The sequence below is a fragment of the Rhinolophus sinicus genome, chromosome 6, assembly GCF_057876585.1.
Source record: "Rhinolophus sinicus isolate RSI-liver-muscle chromosome 6, RSI-T2T, whole genome shotgun sequence".
In the NCBI taxonomy this organism is placed as follows: domain Eukaryota; kingdom Metazoa; phylum Chordata; class Mammalia; order Chiroptera; family Rhinolophidae; genus Rhinolophus; species Rhinolophus sinicus.
In genome coordinates, this window is record NC_142506.1 from 61,752,620 (window position 1) to 61,780,127 (window position 27,508).

At 36.7% G+C, this 27,508-nt stretch overlaps 1 protein-coding gene across 1 annotated transcript in view; it reads left to right on the forward strand.

The window, feature by feature from the left end:
• The window catches only part of USH2A (usherin), a 580,537-nt gene that overhangs the window by 303,722 nt on the left and 249,307 nt on the right, over positions 1-27,508 (forward strand). The window contains exons 36-37 of the mRNA XM_088799150.1: positions 5,550-5,701; positions 10,616-10,778. Of these exons, the coding sequence (XP_088655276.1) occupies positions 5,550-5,701; positions 10,616-10,778 (315 nt within the window). The remainder of the gene's footprint in view (positions 1-5,549; positions 5,702-10,615; positions 10,779-27,508) is intronic.

Genomic DNA, 27,508 nt, shown 5'->3' on the forward strand with positions numbered 1-27,508 from the left:
TGCATTAGTTTTTGTTATTCACTTTGGGAATCTGAAGTCTTTGAAAATTGTTATGTCAATAGATATCAATAGATATTTGAGACTTATTAGTTGCTGATGTATGTTTTTGGAACTAAATTATGCAGTGTTTCACATTATACTTATTTATATCAAAAAGTCTGCTAATAAAAAACAGAATACAAAATCTGCCTGCTAATCTTGGTAAAAAATGGAGTATCTTTTCAAATGATGTCTTACTATCCACAAATCTACCATAAACTTTGTGTGCCTTTAATTGAGGATTTTATAGTTAATGGCCTTGCCCAAACCAGATTTAAAAAGAAAAAAAAGAAAAAGAAAAAAATGCCGACTCTAGTCTCAGGCTCCTTTTTTGAGGGCATATGTGGGCACCAGCTCTAAACCACAGCGCTGTCGCGTTTTGGCTTGACTTTGAGATCTGGTGATAGACTGGGAAGGCCTGGACCCCAAGGCAGAAACCCAGAGGGGCCAAAATCACAGGTCTGTTCTATCCTGATGACCTGCTTTCTCATTGACCTCAGCTTCCAGATCCCAGGCTGGGGAACTTGGTGAAAAACTCACAGATCACTGCATGTGGCATAATCACATACATGTCTTGAAAAATGCCACTCTTTCTGTAGTATGAAGAATGAATTGTGCAGGAACATGAATGATTCATCAAAACACTTCAGTGGCTCTTCTTCTCAGGAATCAGATGATGGCAGAATGGATCAGATGGCCGTGGGTATGGAGGTGGGGAAAGGTCAACTTGGATGTAAAGCCTGCAGGACTCAGTGATGGAGTTGGTATGGTTGATGAGGTAGAGAAGAATCTCTTAAAGAAGAAACTGCATTTATGCAGCATATGCTCGTTCTACAGTGTTGTTCTACAATTGATCTTGTAGCCATTCCTACAAATTCTGTCAAGTATTGGTTGCCTACAGAATGCTGGGTCTCTCTCTCTCTCTTTCTCTCTCTCTCTCTCTGTCTCCCTCTGTTTCTCACTGTGTGTGTGTGTGTGTGTGTGTGTGTGTGTGTGTGTATGAGAGAGAGCCTGATCTCACCTGCCCTGAAGTTGGACTTTAGTCTCATCTACCTTTTAATTCAGATGCATCCTAGACACTAAAAAGTGTCGTAGCAGTTGAATTAACTCATAGGTCTCAGTTAATTTCATGTTCAGCTTATTTGCCATGTACTCATCTTACTCTAAGCCCTTGTCTGAATAACTGTCGATTATTCCTTTATCTGTAGTTGCAGATGTCATGGTTATCCAGTTTCTCAACATAGCCTGCTGGGGATTGACTGGCTAGAGTCGGGTAGACAAAAGAGAGGTAACTTTTGAGAGACTGTCACTGAGGGAGAATAGAGAAGAACTCAGAAAGTAGACACGAAAAGTGATGCAGTGTAGCCACGGAGGGATGTTAAGGATAAGAGCTCGGTGAGTATCCTGTATCTCATCAGTCTCAGAGGGTATTGCTGAATTGGAGAATATCGTTTTGATGCCCATAATGCACAGCTGGAGTCATCACAGGATGATTCAATTATATTCATTACAGTCTGAGTGAGAAGACAGGTGAGTGTGTAGTGCTTGCTAGGAAAATTTGCTTCAAAAATGGCTCGCATTTTTAAAGTTTGTACTTAGGGATGAGATTTAGTTATAACGAAAATGAACTCCTGTAAAATATCTCATTTCCCAATATGTCAGATAAATGAGATATTAGCACATAATCCTAGCATAAAATAAATTCTCTGTTGCCCAATTATGTAAGAAAAGGGAAATATTGATTTGGAGACTTTCTATTTCAATGTTGAAAAGTAGGTCAAGTAGATAGCAATTCAGGTGTCTTCCAATTTCTTTAAGATCTTCTGCAACACGTTATTTGCATGTAAGATTTTGTGTGTGTGTGTGTGTCAGGATTCAGTGATTGAGTGCTGGCACAAGATAATTTCTTGTCATTATTATTACTGTGATTTTTATCCATTTTTCTTCTCCTAAATTTTATATGAAATAATTGGTTTTTCGTTGTGCATCTTTCATTTCTTAGTTTTAATTCATGTGTGCTTTTGTGTGTCAAGTATTAAGTGGCATTAAATCAAATACTTTCTGTAAGCGTTCTTAGACTTACTATAGATGGTCACAGTAGAATAAAAGGGGACAGATACTGGCAGCCACACTCTTTTGTGGAAGCATTAGTGGCACATAATAATAAATTGAAGACTCACAACATTTTGGAAATAAGGGAAATGGGCTTGATTTCCCTTAGAAAGATGTACTGTACCGAGTTATCTCCAAAAAGGAAAATGGGTCATAACAATAGCTTTTTTAAAGTATTTGTCTATTTAAATTCAAAGAAAAGCTTTCATCCTAAAGGATGTGTCGACCCAGATCTACTTGGTCAGACAGTAAACGTGCTAAGTATTTAAGACTCACTTTATTTAAGATGAGGAGTCGGTTACAGGCACGTTGGAAGGGCTGGAGGAACAGAAAGCAACGAGGACGCAGACACTGGAAGGACAGACAGGGTGATTGTCAGCAAGCTGCTATTTGCCCTGGCTGCCTGCCCTGCTGCCTGGGGCTGAGTTTGCTGGTTTGTTGCTTGAACGATCAGGAGACGCCGCCCCAGCCAGAGCTGAAGTGCCGGCGAGAATCCACTACTGTGGAATGAGAACGCACAAGAAGGACTTCTGCCTCCCGGACTGCTTGAGGCTGCAGCTGCTTCTGCCCCGCTGCTGACCTGGCAACAGTCACCCAGGCCTCAGCTCTTAGAGCAGGATGCTGGACGTTCTCTTTCTTCCTGCTTCTGCCCTCCTAGCAGTGCCTCCTGCTGGGGAAACCTGATAGGAAGTCACCAATCAAGAGAACTGGACATGCAGTTTGCAGGCTGTGGGGCTCAGCATACAGAGCAGACAACAGAAGTGCGGATGTGGGGCTGTGATGAGATGAATTCGATGACTAACCAGCTTAGTTATTCAGCGTCTGCCCGTTCTTGTCCTTCCATTACCTTCCCCAACCAATAGTAATCGCTCTGTGCTTCCACTTCCCATGATTCCACGAGGTTCGGATGAGGGAAGATGCTCTCCCTCCAGCACCATATCCCCACCTGGTGGTGTTAACTCCCCTTTTAGGTTAGACACACCCCACCTGGATATTCTGCAACTTTAAACTGTAAATTAACACCCACTGACGTTCCTTATATAAATCCATAGGAAAAAGCAAGAGGGGCAATTGCTTATTATATATGTAATAAGCAAGACATAAATCATGGCAACATCTACAATTCTTGTTTCTAGAACTAGTTTAAGTCCATAGTTGATATTCATAATTTCCGTTTGCCCTCAGCTGGTAGCTCATCTGTTTGGCGTTCTTTCCCTAGCAAGGAAACTCCAACCTTCATCATTAAAGGGTCTGCGTCTGCAGTGGTCCTGGCGTGGGTTGCTGAACACTTCCGATACTAGTCTCGTTACACTTTGTCAGATAAAGTGTAGAATGGCCTGGGCATCAGCATGTAGCAGACAGCTAAACTCTCCTTCCACAGTGACTTCTTTCTTCACCTATTGATACAGATGCACGAGGAGCCCAGGTTGCCAGGTAATAGTCTCACTTTCTAATGTATTGCTGCCTTAGTTGCAACCCCGTGATGTAAACATTTTGTGGGCAGAGAAAGCAAAACTATTTTGAGTCGGCCATTAAGTGTAATAGTGAGAGAACCACTCTGACTACCTTCTATGATTCCCCTTGCCATGTTACTCACTAGAGAAAAATGATCTTTTAACCAAAAGCAACATTGAGAAGGATGTCCTGACAGTGCGTGCCGCATTCTCCAAGTTCATCAACGATGGTGCTGCCAGCACATCGTGAGCAGGTTCCAGAAGTGAGCAGTTCCCTCCTAGGAAGGACGCTTGGGAAGAGGCTCCAGGTGTTGGGGTCCCAAATATGACATAACATTGGCCCTTATATGATGAAGGATGAAGGTTGGCTCTATGTCCAGGACATTGAGAAGACGGGATCTGTGTTCCTAAGGCTGAGTTGGGCTTCCCGGAAGGCAGCTATCAGGGACTCCCTTGATGGCCTGCAACTTTGCTGGGGTCTTTTGTTTTAGAACTCGTGACTTCTGCAAATCCTCTATCTCTGAGCTACTTTTTAATATCACCTCTTTAGCAAATTTATTTTCACACTTCAGGTATCTAGGTATCTCTTTTTCCCATAGCCTTAAATTTAACTCTAGATTGGATGCTGATGTTTTACGGTGCTACATGTTCATTAATTTGTTCATTCAGTCAATATTTATTAAGTGCCTACTATGTTTTAGGCATGGTGCTAAATTCTAGTAATACACAGGTGAGAAGGAATCAAACTCGTCTTGGGGATCATTTGGTCCATTGGAATGTCAGGCAATTAAACAAGGAATAATAATAATAACACAGTAAAAAGTAGGTAAGTGTTATGGGGATGTACTGTGTGATATGGGAGAGTCTCCGATGTCTGCTCGCAGTGATTTACTATCTAACAGAGGACCATTTAAGATATTTCCTCAAGAACACACCAAGAGGCCACAGCCATTAATTTACTTTGAAAGAGGTTCTAATTTAGCATGTAAGCAAAGTTTTATTTCCCACAGTATAATTTTTAATGAGTTTGGAGATTCCTTATTTCCAGTAACATAGATTTCCGACTTCCTTTTAATGAATATTTTGATTGAATAAGTCAAATGATTATATTCAAGAGCCATCCGATTTCTTACAGCTCTACTAGTTGAGTTCATGAAAATGCACAGAACTTTCCTTCTGCCATAAGTTTTAGTGGATCATTCAAACCAGGAAATCATAGTTTCTCTATGACACCCACGAGTGTCTCCTAAATATAATTTGTGCAATTTGCTCAAGGCTACCATGTTTACATGATTTAATGTTCTAGATAGGAACATGGCTATAGTTGCGTGAGGAACCCAGATTTCCAGGTAACCATCTAGTCTAGAGCCAGACCGCCTTGATCCAAACCCCGAGTCCAACAGTTGCCCGCTGTGTGACCTCAAGCCCAGTGCCTGAGTTGTCTTGTCCGTCAGATGGCGATAATAGCACAGCCTCTATTCTGTCAGTGCTGTGTGGAGAAGGTTAAACAGGACACATCAGGTTAGGAAGGAAGGTTAAAGCAATGCCTGCCCACCCCCTGAGTAACACAGAATGCATCAAAAAATAAGGTCACTGTACTTCTAGAGCTCATGCACTAAGGGTATCATTTTAGAAAAGCAATACAAGTTGTAAACATACTTAACTTATTCATTCTTGACATGGAACACACATGGCAGCAGTTAGTATGATGCAACAGAAAGACTCCCGCCCTGGGACTCTTGGGTTCTGTTTCTGTCTCCATCATAATGAGCTTAACAATTTGATTTTCAAGGGTGTGAAGCCTGCTTGATCCTTTGGAAACAGACAGAGTTTAGACTCAGGGAACTAGCGGATCCTGTGATTCCATGAAATTAGAAACCATGCGAAGTGCTTGCTTTCTCTGTCATTCATCACTATTGTCTATTAATCATACTATCTTTCCAGGTGTTATCACAAGTTACGGGCTCTATCTGGACGGTGTATTAATTCACAATTCCTCAGAACTCAGATGTCATGCGTACGGATTTGCTCCTTGGAGCTTCCATTCCTTCAGAGTCCAAGCCTGCACAGCCAGAGGTTGTGCTCTGGGCCCACTGGTGAGTGTGCGTGTATCATGCGTGTATTCCAGATGACAGGAAATTTCAGGAAGACATAAGTGGTGGTGACGCACTCTCTACACAACTGCCTTGTAAGCAGGGTGGGCAATTTTCTTTTTCTAAACTGTCACTTAATAGTCACCAAGATTTTATATTCAACATGGATTTCAGGACTGCATGGAGGTCTAGTGAAGGAAGGATCTACATTTCACTGAAATTTCGAAAGCTGCGTTAACCAGTTGAGCAGGCAAACATGCAACGTGTCTAATTTAGGAATGTATTTGAAGGGGATGTTTTTCTTCCTATGAATGGGCTCTGCATCTAAGTACGTTTGTGCTAAAAAAGTGAAAATAATTGAAAGCCCATAACTGCCACCATATGACAACACTGCTCCCCAGTAAGCATGTTAATCAGTTAAGAGGTTGAGTTCACCTCATCTATTAGAATAAAACATTTTAATTTCACTAGTGTGATAGAGCTTCATGAGAAAAGTATTTAAATTACATTAATATCAGCTTTTGATATCCACATTTCAGAAATCTATAACGCGTATCTGCATTTCATTAGTAGTTAAAAGATAGACAAATTATACTTTTTATTACTGGTGTAATTTTAAAAATCCAATTGATAGTACATAATTGTCATAGACTAACATGATGTTCTGTAGTTTCAAAATATCACTTTTTACATTTTTCTTGATCAATTCAATTTAGCTTCTTTTAAGGGAAATACTCATTAGTTTTAGATATTTTTTGGCAATCTTGGCTAATGCGCTATCATTTTAATGTACTCTGTCTTCATTGAAAAGTGTATTGTATAAATATTACCTTGAAAAACAGCTCTACTGTTTAATTTTTGCTTCCTTATTTTTTGATCACACCTCCCATTCCGGTTCAGAAGTTGGTTGCTTTCCAAGCAGCTAACATCATCCATCCTGCTATCTTTATTGCCATTAAGTATTTTATAGCCCAGACCCTCTGATGGTTACTTACTCTTAAAAGCAGGAATGGCAATAGGCCAGCTTTTCTTCTCCATTCAAGAGAAAAAAGAAAAAGAAACAAAAAGAACACTTCATAAGTGTTTGAAACTTAGATTTTTTTCAAAAATAGAAATTGCAAATTGTGGTTCTGGCTCCAACAATGGCTTCCACCCCACCTCCTGATATTCCGGAAACTTTAAACAAGGGGGACACGGTTATTGATCTGTTTCCCGTGCACATAGTAGGTGTGACGCTAGCCTTAAGAAATCAAATGTCCCTATGCCCTGATAGGAAGGGGAAAAGGGAATCGGACTGTAGAACCCACTCTGCCTCGTCCATTCTAGGCTCAGGCCTGGCGTGAAGCAGACCAATGTTCTCCCCTCGGTACTTGGTACTTTTCTTGATCCTGTGCTTAGTATGCAAATGCTTTTCCCAAGTCAATGATTCATCTCTAATCGCTGAAATTGAACAGCAATGTCTTTATTTAAAACGAGTCAACTTGATGCTGCCAGGAAGTTAAAACCCGTGGTCTTCATTTGATTTCTAAAATATTTTTGTACCAATTACGGTAGATACTATATGCCCTCAGGAGATGACATATCTGAGTATTCTAAATGGCCCTACATATCCATCACAAACAGGAAGGGTATTACAGAGTCAGGTCTTTTTTCGTTGATGAGTTTTTTGAATGTGTCCTTATTGAGTTAAGAAATCTATGAATCAATCTTAAGAGCCAGACTTTCCTATCATTCAGTTACAATATATTCAACAAAATTCAGCCAAATGTAGTGATGGCTTACCCATATCACTTCAAAGCATTCTTTATCTAAAGCCCAGTATTACAACAAACACTTCATTGAAACAAAAGTTTTGCCGTTTCTATTTTTAAATCTTTTGCTGGCAGAAATCAAAGAATAAATTTTGAAGATGTCAAACTTTTTGTTCACCTAACGACATTTCTTAATGATAAAACTCTTGGTTTTTAGAAAAGCTGCCTGTTTATTTTACATTTCTTACATATTTAACATGCATACAGAGAAATACTATTCAGTGTTTTCTATGGCAAATATGGTATGGTTCAAATGTGGTATGGTTCACCCTCAAAATTGGCAAACTGCTCATATAATAAAAACAAATAGTAAAATGGGACAAATTTGATAAAGTAATATTAAAAATAAAAACGCATACATAAATTCTATACCATTTTAACATCTTATTAGCTCAATATGTTTGTTTATTTGTTTGTTTTCCCTTAGCCTTACCAAGTTTATTACCTGTTATTTGTGGGTCAGTGGAAATTACTCTGTACCCATCTTGGGGGGCGGGGAAAGATTTATTTGTGGTTTGTTCAGTTTTTGCCTTTATTTGGCTTTTAAAAAAGAAGCTCCAGTGTAAAAAACAATTTACAATTGATCCTAATTTTAAGGGATATTCATTGTCAAGTTAAATCCAATAATTGGAGTTTTATAACTAAAAGTTTGAATTTATGAAGAAAAAAATGCAACAGAACTTTTTAAATGCTTTCCTTGCTTTTGATTATATTGTTGAATTCTGTTAGAGAGAAACCCTTCGTATTTTGTATTTCTATAAAAAATGCAATGGGTTTGTCCATAGGAACATCGCTTTGCTTTTGTTTCTTTGTTTCCACTTAACCAGTGTTAGATGGCACTGGTGGAGTCTAAGTTGGGAGTTTTGTGATTGGGACAGTCGTTGTCTTGGTTCCCTAGGGAGCCTTTCTTAAGGATGAAGTTGGAAACTCTAGGTCACTGCTGTGTCATATGGTTAAAAAGCTGGCTTGGTTTCTGGTGATGGCGTGCTTACACAGATAAACACACACAGACACACAGACATATACTCACATTCATTTGATAAACAAACACGTACATCTGTTATGTAAGACATCTGAATATTAATTGCAGTATATGTTATGGTCCAGAAAAGCCCTACATGGAAAATCTAGTACTACCTGAAATTACTCCCTATCTCTCAGTGGGTGAGACCTCTTTTACTAAGCCTCAGCTTTCTCAGCTATTACAGAAGGAAAATGAAACCTGCTTAAAAAAGAGTTGCTGTGAAAAGTTCAATGAAATATCATTTGCACAAGGGTTTCTGATACCTGGTAAGAGTTTTATCAAGAATGACAATTTTATTAAAATGTTTATATCTTTTCATGGCACATTTGTTCTCAAAAAACATTTGTTTTCCTGTGTCAAGGGAGATTTCCAGGTAAAAGTCAAACCAGTCTTCCAGAATGCTTTTTTCTAACATTCTTTTTAAAGCAAGGTAGATAGATGAAAGAAAAAGAAAGAAAGAAAGAAAGAAAGAAAGAAAGAAAGAAAGAAAGAAAGAAAGAAAGAAATATATATATATATATATATATATTTTAAACACTGAGTCAGAATAAAACAGTATAATTACTAATTTTAATGTAGAGCAAAAACTGGAGTATTTATCCAGATACTTAAGGAGATTTAAAAAATATATTTTGAAATAGCCAGATATGTGAGGATAATAATATAGTTATCTGGAATTGCCCCTAATTCTTTAGCTGTTTGAGTCTCATTTTATTTGGAACCCTTTAAAATCATTGTCTATGCAATAATTTGAACTATATATGTGGACATAATGAAACCAATTGTGTTGTTATGAAATATTAAAATGACGCATTGATAGTTTTCCAGTTAAGCTTCTTGATCATTTTTTGTACATAGCTATTAGACTAAAAAGAATGAGTAAGAGTTATAGATCTAAGGAACCCCATAGCCTTTCTCAGATGAAAATAAAACATGTCGTGACCTCATACTTATTAAAAATTAACACTCTGTCTTTTTCACATTTATTTTCATAATTGGGAAAGTGTATTTGCCCTAACAAATGAAGGTTTCATAATTGAGAATATTTGCCTGCCTAAGGATTTCGTGTTTGATCACCTTTTTGTGAGACATGGGCCTGCACTTTAAGCTTAAGGTCAAAATTATCAACATACTCAATAAGTCTGAAAAGGTCAGACATTTATGAGTGATGCTTATGAGTTTGTGGTGATTCGTTAACAAATTTAAGCTAGTTATTCAGACTCTAAGATATTCTAAACCCCTTTCTACTTTTATAAAACTTCCTTTTTCTCTGGTCACTTAGTGATTTTATTTATTTAACTGTTCGTATCTTTCTGGCCACTGTGCAGTTTAGGTTCCATTTTATTTCAGAGTCCTTCTCTTCAAAGGATTCATCTTTTGTTCTTTTCTGCCTCGGTTCATTAACGGCACTGTATTAATGGCTTTTCAACGAGTGTTGTGATTATACGTTAGGGATGGAGTCACTCGGGTACATTTATTTTTTGACGTTTGGCATGGTGTCATCTTTACATACCTAGTAGCAACACAGGTCAGAGAACTGTGCGTGTGTGTGCATACGTGCATGCATGTGTGCATACATGTGTGTGCATGTGTGTACCTGTGTTCGTGTGTGCGTGCATATGTGACTGTGTGCGTGTGTGTGCATGTGTGTGTGTGGAGATGCTTGCTGTGGCTTTTGCCAAAGCCCAGAAGTCTATCACTCGAGTCAGCAGGAACTTATGAAAACAGATCTTAGCATTTCTTCTCTTTTGCAGTCCCGTATAAATTGTTTTTGAGCGTCCCAGAAATAGTCTGTGGCCGTGGACAGCCACGGGCACCATCACAGTGTGAGTTGATGCACATATTCTGAATATCACAAACAACTGCCTTGGTCAGGAGCCCAGACTCTAAGCTTTCACAGCAGGAGGAAGAAAACATGAGGTACGCTTTGATCCTGCTGACAAAATGAGGTATTCATACAAGATGCTGCTGTCAAAATAGTTTACTTCACAGCAAAAAGAGATTCTTTGAAGAAATAGGCTCAAAGTGGAGCATGTACTTATTTTATTTGCAAACACAAAATAAATCTTTTTGTCCTCGTAGGTGGAAAATCGAACTCTAGAAGCGCCTCCTGAAGGAACAGTAAATGTGTTTGTCAAAACAGAGGGGTCCCGGAAAGCCCACGTGAGGTGGGAAGCACCTCTTCACCCGAATGGACACTTAACGTACTTTGTCCTTTTTACCGGGATGTTCTTTGCAGATCAAGGTAAGTTGTTCGTAATTTCTGAACTCCAGTAAGACGAGAAAACTATTTCCTTTTGAAATCTTTTGTTGTAACCCACAGGTTTTAATTTCTTAATTTTTCCTAAAAATAACCCATAATGATGAAAGGTTCTCATGGTGTGGGCCATACAGGAGCAGGTACAGCTCCATCTGATAAACGGTACGAAGGTGAATTCTCAAGTGGGGCCCAGTCCTCTGTGTTTGAACAAATCCCTAGATGGTTCTGATGTTCACTCGAGTTTGAGAAAGATGGGTCTGGTGTGTATTCTATATTCTCTTCCCCTTGTTTAGTAAATGGTGAAAACCTCCAGACAGCGTTATTCATGCAGACAGTTGAGCTTTAATTTTGCAGTCCCTCTTAAACTTTTTTTTCTTTTCTTTTTTTATGACTGTTTCAACATTTCTAAACTAAGTTGGTAATGCTGGTGTGTGTTCCAATAAATTACCTGGATGTGGATTAAACAACATAGGTTCCTTGAAACTATTATCGAACTCTATCTGATTCAGTATGTGAGGTTAGGTCTGATTAGGTGTGATGCTTATTTTAGGGGACCCTTACCATAAAAAAATGAAAGTATGTGTTTTCCTGGAAACCTAATTTTTTTATGTTATCTAGTGTTTACTTAAATCGTTTTCAGAAGTGGCTGTACTATTTTTAAAGGAGATGTTTTTAGTGTTTCTTTTATAGTGAGTCTTAAATGCGCAGCTCCTTAGACATAGTCACATGTGGTCTTCACAAAACACTGATGTTCCTCTGACTTCGGGACATTTCTTTGTTTCTGAATTACCTACCACTATTCTTATAGGACTCAGCAGTATCCTCGAAGTGTAAATCAGATGAGGAAAAAAAAAAAAGGCACAGACTTTTCTGAGTTCGAAGTGAGTGTTCCTGTCTGCGTAGTGTGTTGGTGAGCAAATGGACTGTGAGTCTGAGCGTGTGTTGGAGGCTGAGCTGATCTCCTCAAAGACTGGCGTGTCCCTCTTTTATGCAATCACGGCTTTGATGTATTCTGCTGTGAAGCACTTGTAAGATTATGAGGTGAAGGAGTGAGGATCGATTTGGAAAAAAGAAGCAACATTTAGGCCGGACCCATGACAGCCCAGCTATTTCCGCCAAGGCAGCTGGGTGAATAATGCAAGAGTCATATCCCGCCTGATGTTTCATCTTGCATTGTTTTTGCAGAGAAAATCTCTGCTTGCCTTCTAAGTCATGTCATCTCCGGTTGTCATCCCGTCTCTCAAACCATCAAAACGGTATTAAATGTTGCAAAGCTGTGCGGCAGGAGAACTTTCAAAAGTCAGAACCCATTTGCAGAGCAGCCCTTGTAGAAAATGTATTCTGTTCCAGGCAGAATTTTCCTTCAGTTCTTTCCACTGAGAAGTTTACTGATTTCTCCCAGTGGAATCTGCTGGAATTTATCGGTTCATGGTTGGCAGTCACAGATTAAGGTAAATGTCGATCCGTAATGACCCTCTACATGTTAGTATTGCACTAAAGCTGGGCTTTTATGTCAAAGATATCGGAGCGGGAGCTATTACACATGACAGGGGTGATCAAGGGACTCCAGACCAAGGCAAGCATTATTAAATATTGACTAGTTCTGTGATTTATGGAGAGCTGGAGGAAAAAAGTGACTTTTTAACCATTATATATTCTTCAGCAACGAAAACCGGCCATTTATCTCCTGCTGGTAATAAAGAACAGAGTGCCTGCATATTTTAGTGGAGGGAAAACCTAGTCTTATAAATGAGATGAACTCCTTCCTGATAACATTGCAGTTTGTTAATTGCCAAAAGCAAAACAGACAAATTGGAAGCAATTACAAGGTTTGAGTTAAAGAGTTCGGCGGTGTGCGTTCACCTCGAGGGTAGGGATGGGGTGAGGTTGGAAGCCAAAGGATCATCTTAGGACAGACCCCAGGAAACTCATTGCATTGGTTCACTGTCCCTGGAACTCGGGTGTCCAGTGGGAAGTAAGAGGATTTCAAATATGGTCTTGTCCTGACACCCACCAGCAGCTCGGTGACACACTGAGGAGAGGGAGGTTCTCGTGGCTCGACGAGAAACAGATTAAACATTAATGCATCAAACTTATTTAAGATATCATCTGTTCACTAGATTTATACAAAGCTTATTGAATTGTCTAGTGGCTAATTGGTTATTTCCTTGGCATAATGGAGCACTGTGTTTCATCTTTTTCTGTGATGGCTGATAAAACTGTGGTGGTTGGAATACGTAAGACAGAAGTTCAGCTGGTAGGAGGCAAGTCTAGCTTCAAACTAAATGGGCCTGCAGCCTGGTCCCTGTTTCATAGACGAGAATAGTGGGCAAGCTCTGTAAGACCCTCGTGAAGGAGCCTTTTGTACATGTCAACTTAGATCCCGAACCACAAACTTTACAAACTCAACATTCAATTTTGTAACAACACATAAGGCAGCCCATTTCAAAGTGTGATTCCTTCCAAAGCATTTGCTTCTGACCAGGTATTATAGTCTCATGAATCAGTATTTAAAAGAAAGAAAACAATAAGTTAAAAGTGGCAAAACTGTGCTGTAGTCTCCAAGGAATTCAGTGTACTTTGTTTCTTACGTGCTTCTATAAATATGCGTATAGAAGCAGATATATATATGTAGAGAGAGATTTATATATATTTATTTCCCCATTCACAAATATCTATAGTTTTCCTGCCACACATACCTTTTACACAAATGATACTAAACTATACACGCTGTTTTGCACTGTGCGTTTTTGTAACGTAATAATTTCAAAGAGCTTGTCACATCAGTACCTAAAGAACTTCCTCATTCTTTATACAACTTCATACTATTTAGTTGTACAGATTATACCATTATGGGTTTAACCAATTCCCTATTAATGAGCGTTTAAGTTGTTTCCAATCTTTGGCTATTTCAAAGAATGCCTTAATGAATAAAGATGTAGGTATGTCATTTCACACTTCTGTAAGTATATTAGTATGAAAAATTCTCTGAAATGATTTGCCAGGTCAAAGGCAATGTAAATTTGAAACTTAGATATTGTCAACTTTCAAAAAAAGGAGGACATAAGATTTGTTTTCATGGGAAACATGGGAGTGCCAGGAACTCAGCAGCTGTGTCATCTACACGTGGTGCTGATTTGATTACATCAAACTAGTATCTGATAGTATCCTGAGCGTGCACTTCTCTTGTTTGGAGTTAGTTTGAACTTACTTCATATGTTAAAACATTGTTTGTATTTCTTTTTCTGTGAATTCTTTATTTGTATCATTTGTCCATATTTTTACTGAGCTGTAGGGTTTTTTTCTGTGAGTAGCATTTTTTTCCCCTTTTGTCTTTGTTTTCTCTAACGTTAACACTTTTTAAAAATAAATTTATGTTCAATATATTTGGAATTTATACAGAGATACTATGTAATATGTGGCTCAAACCTCATTGTTTGCCAGAAAATATCCCATTGTCTCAAAACCATTTATTAAATAATCTATATTTTTTCTAAATGTTTTGAGTTTGCATCTTTACAAAGTCCCAGGTTTGAGTATTTGCATATAAATATTTCTGAACAGATCTGTATCTTTATTTACATTATAATAGTATTTTCATTTTTGAAGGTCTAAAAACTATTTTAATGCCTGGTAAGTCTGGTCCTCCTCACTGTTTTTATTTTATAGAATTTTTCTACATGTTTTTCTAATTTTCTTTCAAACAGTATTGATAAGTTGCAACTTCCCCCAGAAGTCCTTATGCTATTTTTAGAAGGATGGGATTGGATTTCTAGGTTAACTTAGAATATTGTCTCTATGATATTGGTCTTCTCTAATTAATGATATGATTATATTTTCTGTTGGTCTTTTGTGTCTGTCACAAGAGCTTAAAGTTTACTTCATATAGACCTTATATCTTTTTGTTAAATTTACTCATTGATATTTTATGATTATATATAATTTTATATAATTTACAATTACATATATAATTGTAAATTATAATATGCAAATTACACACACACACACACACACACACACACACACACAAAGTAACTTAAAAGAACAACTGTTACATGGAGTTCACTCTCAGATACCTGTCTTTAGAAAACCATACTTTCACATATTTATACTTATTGGATGATATAAATGTCTTTTAACCTCAACAAGCGTCTGCAGCTATTTTGTTACTAGGATTTGTTGTCATTTTCTCTAGAGCACAGAAATTTCACCAGGTGGAAAATTATAACCTGATTAATTAGACTGTCAACTAGTTTTTAATCAAATCAGAGGTATGTAAAGTGACACCAAAGATGGGACCTCAAAGATCTCTGCCCCATAGAATTTGCCAACAAATAGAAACGATAAAGCAAATCATTCTCTAGTGTGAGAGGCAAGAGAGAAAGAAACCAGATGCCGGTGTGACAAGTGCACAGAGCTAATTGGCGGGCGATTTTTGGAAACAGTGGGCCTTACCCTTTGCTTCAGTGATGGGTTAGAATGACTTGAGCATGAAAACCTAGGGAGAATGACAGAGCGAGAGCCCAGGCAAATGCCAGTGATAAACAGATTGCCCAACCCACACTGGCACATAGTAGAATATAACTTCTGCTTTTCCTGAATTTCTCCCATAAAAGTGAAGATTAGCATGGAGTTCTGACAGATCCTACCTGGTTTGAAACATACATTTCATTATGAGGAACATAAGATGCAAATTGATTTTTTCTGGGGTCTCAAAGTGCCATTTACTGACCTGGAATGAGGTCTGTGCTCCGTGGCTCTCAAGAATGCATCACTTACCTTGCACAGGTGAATAGTGAACTCCCAGGGATCAGTTTAACCTCATCATTTTTTCTCTGCACATATATGAATTAACGTGTATATGTAAGTGTAGAAACATTCCTCATGAAACATTGAGTGTGTGATTCTTTTTAAATAAGTGTGTAAATTTAGGAGTAATATTAGGAATAAAAACTAAAATAACTGACAAGATTGTAGTAAAAATATGGCTTGCATGTAGCTTTTTAAAACTGTAATTTTTTTATCAACTGGTAGATGAAAAGAATGTGTGGTGAGAATTTATAATTTATAATGTTTCCAAAATATATTCAACTACAGTTATAAAACCATCTACTTGTTAAGAAAGAAAATAGAACATAGTGTTAGTAAGAGAATGAAATATTGTGAGGTCCTATAGAATATTTGTACAAATGCTGTTTTCTATTAGACAAGATTCTTTTGACTCTATGCACTGATTCTATTCTTACTAGACAACACCATGTCCCGCCCTTTTCTTGAGCAGTTATGGTGGAGTCTTGCACGGATAGTTTCATTCTTCATTACCTTTCCTCTTGAATGGATGGGGAAGTGATCTTCCTTGCTTGATAACCTGACAGATTGTTTTGTGTCTGAGCTTCGAAGGCAAAACACCAGGGAGTGCTAATTGCTGAGTCCTTTGTGCGCTGTTAACTCTTACTGGCTCTGAAAAAACGGGGTTGCAGCTAAGTTTTCATCTTTAAATGCCTCTTTCTCCTAATCCCGTTTTGTGTGGTAGCGCAGAATAAAGATGTTTATTTGAGAAGGAGGGAATGTGGATTATGGGGGTGGGGGGGAGAGGTTAATGAAAATGATCCTTTAGCATTAGCAAATGGAAATACTGTGTTTAAAAAAGATTGATTTGATAACTTCATATTGGTGAAATTGAAGCATTTTATTGATCCCCAATAAAGTTCTTCTCTCTGAATATAGAAAGGTACAAGAAGTAGGTTTTAGGAGTTTCTTTCTTTCTTTTTTTTTCCTTCCCATTGCAGAGACCTTCAACAAGGAATAAATCTTGTAAAAGGAAGAGTGGAAAGAAAGGATAGGAAAAGGAAGAGAAGGAAGGAAGGGAGGAAAAGAGGTAGGTATGAAGAGATGGGTAGAAGAAAGTGGACAGAGAAAGAGAGAGGTAGAGAAAGAAACAGGGAGACCAAATAATGAAATTCACACTAATCAGATGCTGTCTTTGCTTGTAAGAACCTGATTAATTTTGAAAATTGTTTTTAAAAATGGAACTGGAAATTTGGAAAGAACACACACACACAATAGTTATCTCTGGGTGGTTGTATTAAGAATGGTTTATCTTCTTCCCATCTTCTCTTTGTATGTAATCAGTTTTTAAATGTTTTACAATGACCGAGCAGGAAGTTATCTGAGGGGTGAGTCAGAGCCCTAAGGTAGAAGCCTACAAGGGGAAAAGGGCCCTCAGTGGTTATCCAGGAAAACTCTTAAGTGGCTGTGTAATGCTCAATTCCCCTTGTCATAGTTTGCATTTCTTTCTCCAGGAGTTGTGAGTGGTAATCAAACAAACAGAAACCCCCGAAGGTGAGATTATTTAGGACTGAGATGTAATGCTAGTGGTAGGGAAGTACTAAGGGGTGGAAGATTCTCGTTTTTTTTTGAAGTTACAGTGTGGGAAGCAGGGGCGTGTCGTTTTCTCTACAGTGGTAACATCTAGAAGGGGGTGGGCGATTTAAAGCCGGAATAGGATTTTTCTAGGTAGAAAAAGTAGAGGCGTAGAAATAGGACCGCCCTCCTCATTCCCTAATCTCTGATACGTAAACATGTCCTCCTTTGAAATCAGAATGACTATGTCTTTCTAATATCGGTATCAAGCGTTTGCTCCTTAGCATCCATCTGGATGTGCCCATCTAGAAACAAAAGAAAATAAAGGGGGACTGAAACTGCACCTGTAAAGTCTGCACCGCAGGGTTTAAAGGAGCTGACTGCATATTTTTAACTATCTTAAAATACCTGTACCCAGAATAGGCTTCCCTTCTCCAGGAACTGTGGGTCACCAGAAATAGCGCTTTAGATTGTCAGTATATACAAACACTGTGAATCTCTAAAAAAAAAAACCCTCAAAAATTCATGAAAATGCAGTATCTCTTTCAAGGTTACCTAGAGAAATTCAGAGACCCTTTGCACACAGTCTGATTCTTAGATGCCTTTCCTCCCAGAATAAACTGATGCATAAAAAAAAAAAAAAAAAAAAAAAAATACAAAAGGGAAAAAAATAAAAGGTAGAGAGGCATTTTTCTTCTTTCTTCTTGGGAAGGTAAAGAAAATAATTATATGTGGGAATGCTTTAGACTTCCAAGGAGTCTGCAGGAAGGCTAATGCTGTTAGGAAAGGGACAGCTTTGTTTTATAGTCCCTGATGTCGGTTTTTTAGTGTGATGGAAAATGTGCACTTTCAGAGCTGCACTTGCAAACCATGCCTTGTATGTGACACGCTGCCCTCTGGGAACACCCGCCAGTGGGGGAATTGTTCCAGTGAGCAGTACAGCTTGTAACTTGGAATCCCGTTGGAGAACTTCATAGTCGCTTGTCAGTCAGTGGGAAGATAAAAAGGCAGCTTCTTTGCTGGCAATTTGAATTCATGTCCCCGTAATGAGTTAGAGGGTCAGGCAGCAGCAGCGAGCTTGCTTGAGATCTTCTAACATGTATTTTGTGGGAGGAAGAGAAACACTTCAGAGAAAAAAGGAGCATGATGTCTGCCCGGCAGCCGAACACGCAGAAATATGAGGCTCGTGGCTGGCCCTCTTCTTTTTAGGATCAGTTATCCTGATAGTCTAATTTTTTTGGAAAGAAAGGTCAGAGAAAGTGCAGCTTTACCCTCTTATTAAACAAAAACCTAATATGTGAAAAATTGAAACTCGGTAAAAGTCTAAAGGAGCAGGTAATAGTATTTCATGTATAAATACTCATCAAATACAGTCATGTTAAAGGCATGATACCGTGTGCGGTTTTCCCCCCCCCCACATTATACAGTTATTGACCGTACAATTTCCTATAGAGACACAGAAGAAATTAAATGAGTGTCATGTTGGGGAGTTCTTTTGGTTATAGATGATAGCCCTGGACCTCTCTCCTGGACCATTTCTGATGTTTTAAAATCAACACAAGTGATACTAAGATTGACAACTGTGGGAAAAGGTCATGTTCAAAGCAAGTATTAATATGAGAAGCAGTGATCATATAGAGGGAACAGGAAAATTACTTTCTCCCTGTTTTGGGGAAAGCAAGTGTTTCTGCTGCTAAAAAAAAAATACAGTTATTATAATATACTTTTGTGTAAAGTTTCAACACATTTCTAGAGGTATAAATACACACGAATATAAACACTCAGGAAACAAAAATCATTTTACGTGGACTTGAAAACCATCGCTGTATTGTCGCTGCAAAAATAAGATATATGTCATTGCAAACATTTAGCTATAGAATATATACCCACTGAGTATATTGACACTTCTGATTGTATATCATGTCATGGCCAATAAAGCTATAGAAATGTGTAATTAGGACATATTCTTCCACACGAATGGAGTTAGGCATTAATTTATCAAACTTACTTAAGAACTCATCTGTTCTCAACACTCACACAGCAGCGTATTGAATTTGTGTCTCGTATCTAATTGGCTATTTTCTCGACATAATGAACAAGTGCAACTCTGTGCTCTTGTGTGTGTGGAAGCGACGGAGTGATGATGAAATGCAAACCCTTACCCTGTGCTGCTGAGGGAGTCAGGGAGTGTAACCCACAGAGGCCCGGGAGAGCGCTGGGTTTCTGTGTTCTCGTGGCTTACGTTCCCATTTCAGACGCTTCGTGCAGGAATCTCTTCATGCTTCCTGCTCATGAGGGGACTGTTAGCAGGGGACATCAGCATCAGATCACCCTCACGTGACTTACCTTTGGCTTTGGAAGACTTCCCATACTTTTCTAATCAAATTCCCCTTTTCAAATGGGAGGTAGTTAAAGCGTTTAAAAAATGCTCCAACCTTTTTCAAATTCATACCATGGCTGATTTGGGGTTTTCTTTCTTTCTTTTTTTTTTTTTTTTTTTAAATTTATCGGGGTGACAATGGTTAGTAAAATTATATAGGTATCAAGTGTACAATTTTATAATACATCATCTACATACTGCATTGTGTGTTCATCACCCCGTCAGTTCTCCTTCCATCACCACATATTTGACCTACTTTACCCTCTTCTGCTACCACCCCCTCCCTTACCCTCGGGTAAACACTAAACTGTTATCTGTGTCTATGAGTTTTTGTTTGTTTCTTTGTCTAGTTCATTTGTTGCTTTCAGTTTTATATGCCACATATGAGTGAAGTCATGGTTCTCCACTTTTTCTGTCTGACTTATTTCTCTTAGCGTTACAATCTCAAGATCCACCCATGTTGGTGCAAATGGCAGTATTTCATCTTTTCATATTATGGCAGAGTAGTATTCCATTGTATATATGTACCACATCTTCTTTATCCAGTCATCTATCAAAGGACCAGTTGGTTGTTTCCATGTCTTGGTCACTGCGAGTAATGCTGCAATAAACATAGATAAATGTTTCTTCACAGATAAATGTTTCCACATCTTTTGGGTAGAACCCAGGGGAGGGATTGCTAAGCCATATGGTAATTCTATTAATTTTTTGAAGAACCTCTATACTGTTTTCCATAGTGGCTGCACCAATTTACATTCCTACCAGCAATGTATGAGGGTTCCTTTTTCTTCACAGCCTCTCCAACACTTGTTATTTCTTGTCTTGTTAATAATGACCATTCTAACAGGTGTGAGGTGATATCTCATTGTGATTTTGATTTGCATTTTCCTAGTTGCTAGGGAAGTCAAGCATTTTTTTCATATATCTGTTGGATGTTTGTCTGTCTTCTTGGGAGAAGTGTCTGTTCAGGTCTTTGGCCCATTTTTCAATTTAATTGATTGTGTTTTGTTGTTGAGTCGTATGAGTTCTTTATATATTTTGGATATCAGCCCCTTATCGGAGGTGTTGTTTGCAAATATTTTCTCCCATTTTGTTAGTTGCCTCTCTGTTTTGTTGATGGTTTCTTTTGCTGTGCAGAAGCTTTTCAGTTTGATATGGTCCCATTCATTTATTTTTGCTTTTATTTCCCTTACCTTTGAAGTCAAATTCATAAAAATCCTCTCTGAGCCCAGCGTTCATATGTTTAGTACCTGTGTTTTCTTCTATGAAGTTTATTATTTTAGGTCTTATGTTTAGGTCTTTGATCCATTTTGAGTTAATTTGGTATCTGGTGACAGATAGCAGTCTAGTTTCATTCTTTTGCAGAGGCTTTCTGATTTTCCCAGCATGATTTATTGAAGAGGCTTTCTTTTCTCCATTGCATGCTTTTGGCTTCTTTTTAAAATATAATCTGTCCATATATATGTGGGTTTATTTCTGCATTCTTAATTCTGTTCCATTGGTCTGTGTGTTGTTTGTCTGCCAATACCATGCTGTTTTGATGATTGTCGCTCTGTAGTATAAATTGAAGTCTGGGAATGTGATACCTCCAGCCTTGTTCATTTTTCTCAGGATTGCTTCGGCTACCCGGGGTCTTTTGTGATTCCATACAAATCTGAAGATTTTTTTTTTGTTCTGTTTCTTTAAAAAATGCCATTGGGATTTTGATGGGGATTCCATTAAATCTGCCTGTTGCTTTGGTACAGATTTAAATATTTGGGGGTTTCTAGTACATACAAGATGAGTTTCACATGAGGATGTCAGCCGTGGAACAGATACACATTTTAAACCAATAGTTGTATGCCAATAGCATACCTGTGAGGCATTAATTTTTGTATGCTTTGTCATGGCAAGGGCTCAGAGTTCACTGACTAAATATCAGTTTTTAGATATTTCTAGACTGAAAGTATAACCATCATACCTAATTATCTGGATTTTGAATAAGAAGGCTCTTGATAAATAAGTGTCAGTTGTGAATTAATATTAGAGGGAAATGGAAGAGTGGATTGTGTAGAGAAATAGAAAATGATTTATTCCTCTAGGGCCAGCATGTCTCCCCAGCCTCTGAGACACATCCTGCAGAGGGAGATGCCGCCTTTGATTCCTGGGCTGCTTCTGTGTAGGTCTAATTACGGAACCCCTTGGAGGATGATGTGCCTTTGTCGTCATATAGAGTTATGAAAATCACAAACCTGATGCTTTGGCCCCATAGGAAGTACTGTTAGATAACTCCAAAATCATCATGCTGTGTACTGAGAACAGCCTGTGAGAACCAGTATTTCCTAACTTGGGTGAAGTTCTTATGATCAGTGAGTTACTTTACTCAATTGAAAACAAAACAACAACAAAGCAACAATCTAAGGATGGTAGTAGACCATCTAAAAAAGCACACCAATTTTCTGAAAATATGGATTCTTTGTTTGTAAATAAAGTTGCATATAAACCTTAATTTTTTTTTTTTTAGTAGTCATATACCTTTGGGGAGGTAGAAGAACTTTTATATTTGAGGAGTGAATATCTGAAATCATAGAATTAAATTTAGATATGTGTTCCTTCATCCATATGTTCACACCACAGACATATATCTAGCTTTTGTGGAGAAGACAGAGGTTATAGTAGGTATTAGGGTGATAGGGGTGAACTAAGGAGATGTAGTGCTGCACGGAAGGGGCTTGCGGTTTACAAAGGGAGATAGAAATTAATCAAATAATCACATAAAAATATAAAATTGCAAACTTTAAACAGAATTACGGTAAAAGTATATGTCACTAAGGTTTTACAATATGAACTTTAATATAAATTGTAGGATCAGGGAAGACCTTTTTGGCCGATGGCATTTAGGGTAATATGTAGACACTAACTCAAGAGAAGAACACAGGAAAGAGAATTCCAGAGGGGATGACATTTGTGAAGGATGTGAGGAGGGTAAAGTTTTGGTGGGTTTGAAGAAAGAAAAGAAGGCCAGTGAGGCTGGGACACAGTGGAAGAGGAAGAGAACAGCATAGGATGAGACGGGGAAAGATAGACAGCAGCTCCTTCAAACAGAATTCTGTGGGCAATTCAAGGATTTTAGCATATAACTGCGATACCTACACAGCTGTCTTTTTTTTTTCCTAGTGGTTAAACTAGTGGATATTACTTAAATTTAGTAGTGTAGGCTTAAATGTTTTTTCAGAAATATTTTTGTGAAAATGACAGTCATTATAAATGGGTTACACTTTCATTTAACATCCCATCTTTTTTTCTGTGGAGATATACATATGTGTATACATATCTATATACATGCATACACACACATATGATTTATTTGATATCTTACTACAAATAATTCTTCTATTCTACACCACTCATTTAATACGCATCATGAGTATCTCTCATATCACATGAAAAACACTCATGAAAAGCATTCTCAAGGGGTACATAATATTGATAGTATGGATATACCAAAATTTAGCCATTCATTTTTGCCACTATCACCATTCTATTATTGGGTATTAAAATACTAAAATGTATTAAGCCATTCCGTTATTGTTGGATGTTTAGGTCTATTAATTTTTTACTGTTAGAAGTAATATTGCTAAAATGCAATTCTGCATATATCATTAATATATAATGCTAAAATTTGTTAAGTTCTGGAATATTTTTTAAGACTCGATTGGCATGCATTGAAAAAATGCTTTCAAGAAAAATCACATCAATTCATATCTCTCCTAACAGTACACAGATATGTCCATCTGTCTGTAGTTGTACTAATTTGATAGGTAAAATTGATAAGTAGTTTAATTTGCATTTCTTTATTTCTGTTGAGATCAAACATTTTCCATATGCTTAGGATTTGTTTGTCTTTCTTATTTGTTGGTTCACACACTTTGCCTAGGAAATTTTAGAGGTTTTAAAATGAGTCTTCATTGTATGACAGCTTAAAATTATGAATAGTAATTATTACTCATCACAGTCAAATATTTCAATCAATTTATCTTTTTGGTGTGTTTATAAGGTTTAGAAAATAGTGTTTTTGGATTTTTGTAAAAAATATTTTTTTCTATACAGAGTCGAAACATGTATTGCTTTATTTTGCTAACTTTATCAGAGATTTAAATGTGTGATGGTGCTTATTCCTGGGCCATTTATTTCATCTATTTACTCTTCTGTTTCTTTTTGAGTCCTCACTACAACAATTTAATCTTTGTGCTTTTAACATCCTAAGTATTTAGAAAATACCTTTCTATCTTATAGGTGACATTCCCATCTTTTCCCTCCAGCTTATTACTAATTTTAGTTAAAAGGCCTTAGTTCTTGTATGTATATTCTTCCAACTGAACATTGAGTTGAATTGAGGAAAATGCCACTTATAAATTAATTTATGAGGAATTTACATCTTCAAATATTTCACAACCAAAAATGTATCATGATTCCACTTATTAGGTATTTTATATCTCACAGTAAAGTTTTGTTATTTTTGCCCAAAGATCCCCTGCATATTTCTTGTTAGGGTTATGTTCAGGTATTTTACTTTTATGATTGTGATTGTGTTCATTTATATTTATTATAATATCAAAATAATTGCTAGGCATATCACATTTGTTTTTTAAAAACAAGCCTTTTCCATCACTACTTTCTTCAAACACTTGTAAATCTCTGAGTTAATTTTTCCAGCTATGTTAGGACAGATAATACCGAGATCCTTACACTTACGGAACATTTCCATGAGCCTCGCACAGTCAGTGAAGTGAACCTAACTAGGTACAACATACTGATGGATAGATGGACCCTTTTACTTTGACAAAAAGAGCTCTAATTTCATTGCAATCACAAATATAACCCATGTAATTTGATTATTTTAAGTAAATAGCAGCCAAACACTTGGACTAATTTTTTGTTTCTAGAAATTTATTTGAGATCATTAAAATAAGCTTATGAAGTACATGGAGAAGGTTAAACACATTTGTATCTGTTTGTATCCATTCAGAATACCAGTAATTCTCCTTAGGGAAATTTTTTTATAAAGAAATAATTAAATAGGTGCACAAAAATATATATAAAACTATATTTTTAGCAGAGTTTATTTGTCTAAGAAAAATTGAGCGGGCATTCCTAAACGTCCAACTATATATGACTGCATGTGGTAATTTCATTAAAAAGATCATGCAGATACATACTTATGGAGAAGGAAATGTATGTTATTACAATTACAAAACAGTGAGTACTACAAAATTCTGTAAGAGTGAAATATGATAATATATTTATGTGTTTTGAAATATGAAATGATACATACCAAAATACACCGAAATATTAACACGATGGCAATGATGATCTTAAGATTTTCGATAATTTTAATTTAACTTTGGTCTTTATAGTGCCTGACATAGTCTTATAATTTACAGTAAATAAGTATTTATAAGCAGACAAGGAATGAATGAAGCCAAAAGGAAAAAAAGAGGAGGGAGTTTCTAGTTCATGTTGTCTTAGAGCGAAACTTTTAGAAAATTTTAGGAAAGAAAAGGCCTTAAAACTCCAATATCTCATGAGAATTGGGAAAAAAAGACTTCACTTCATTAAGCGTGGGGTGTTAAAAATATTCCACTTCTTTCAGAAGTCCAACCACTTGCAATTACTGTTTGTTATTACTTTTACTTAAATCCCTTAAATTTGAAATGATTCACTTTCACCTTTCCCTAATAATTTATCCCTTTATAATAATAAAGTTTCTTATTATCTTTTTCATTTGTACTGTTTCCTGTTTAATGATTTACTCTGTATGGCATATGTGGAAAACTTATCATATTAGAAAAATTATTATGCTATAATAACTTTGGTGCCATCAAACTGAATTAAATTATGTTTCATTGTAAATAGTAAAATGTATTAATTTTTTTAAAAGCCTTTTTATGCCAGTGAGGATAAATAAAGTTACCTTCATATACGTTCATTAAACACCATGACAGTACAAGCCAAAGTGACAGAATCGATAACAAATCAACTTACTCTTTCTGATAGCAATCCCTTCCAAGCAGTTCTGTCATAGCTTTCATAGGACTATGAATTCAGTGCAAAGTATTGAACAGAATCTGCGCATTCTGCAAATAATTTCACCTTCATTTTGTGTGAAGATATGTAGCCACATCTTGGAATAATATGGTTTTCTTCAATAGGTTTAAGATGAAAATGAACCTGCATTTAATGGTGTATTCTGATGTTCCTGTGAGCGCACAGAAATTTATATTTTCTGGTATGCACATGAAAAGGAAAGTAAAAAGGAACAGTTGAAATTAATTTAGTAGTATGTCTTGCGTAAACCAATGTAACCAAAATATTATCATTTCAACACGTAATCAAAATCTTAATAATGAGATAGCACATTATTTTTTCATACGTCTATGTGTATATTTTACACTTACAGGATACTTCCAATCAGTGATCATTTTTACCAGAAATATTTAATCTGTATTTACATTTCATAAAGTTTTCAGTTAAAAAAAAAGATTCACATACCAACATATTAAAGTTTTCCAGTAACCAAATCAGCCATCAATTTTTAATTAAAATTAACTAAACTGAAATAAAATTAAAATGCAGTTCCTTAGCCATATTAGCCACATTTCATATACACATAAGCCAATGTGCATAGTGGCTAATGTATTAGACAGTGCAGGGTTAGAATATGTGTATAAGATGTCAGTGCAAGTGGCAAAGTTAAAACTTAAATCAGTGCCAAACTATCAAGAATGTTTTTTCTACTAGATTCCAAGGAATGTGAGGTAACTGATTATTTTTTTCTCATTAAATCAACTGGTTGTGTAGTTGGATCAATTGATAGAATCAGTTGGTTTAGTTTTATGTGCAAAGCATCTCATTTTTTTCTAGGTCCTTTAATTTTCTTTAAGGCAAATACTTATATGTACCTTTATTATGCAGAAAGCTATAACCCTTGGATATCCTTGTTAGTCCTGTACATCTCAATTTAACTCTTTATACACTAAGCTTCGATTAAAATAAAGAACATCTATATTAAGGGAAAAAATTCAGTGTAGTTAATGTGCCCCATATTTTGTTTTTCTCAACTGTCTTATAAATCAGGTAAATAAGCACAATAAACATTTATTGAGAGATCCTGTAAGACTTTGGATTTACAGGTCCATCATTTGTGATGCCACATAGAAGCTGGCCCAGGAAAGCTAGAAGTATGTTGTATGTCAATGACACCTTCATCAAGCTTAGAACAGCATTTCTTTCCCAACATTACAACTCAGTGTAATGGTACTTGGCAATATTGGCATTTCTGATATGACTTCTTTTGGCTAGCTCAGCATTCTTAAAAAATAAATAGTTTTTTTACTCTGTGATTGAAAGGGTTAAATAGTACCAATTCATTACTGCTCACAAAAGGATTTATTTTGTTCTCATAAATCAGTTTTATTCCACATTTTTATTATTCCCTTGGGTGAGCTACTCCAATTGAAATCAATACAAGTGCAAGTGACACAATCAATCTAGATATTTGATTATGGATTGGAGATCCCCAGGTCGGTTTTTTAGCCAGTTTCTTTCTGATCATCTCCCCAAATAACAACATATTCTTATTGCCATCTATGAGTTATGAACACGTTTAAATAGCTGATGATAATCTTTGATTGGATAGTGACAATGGAAGCCTAAACAGTGAGCAAGGATTAAAAGATGAAGATTGGAACATGTCACTATCACATTGTTAATAAACAGTTCAAATTTCCTAATATTTTTCTTAAGATGAAGTAAGTTTTAAAATAACTTTGTTCTTTCTCTAAAAAAATTAATACAATTAGTGGCTGGAAACTGCATTCTTAGGCTACATTAGGTAAGTGGTGAACTATTTCTCATGACAGAGATGTTACTTGTTTTCACATGTTTATTTCATAGTGAACCACACTAACTGGTCTAGGTTAGCAATAAGAAA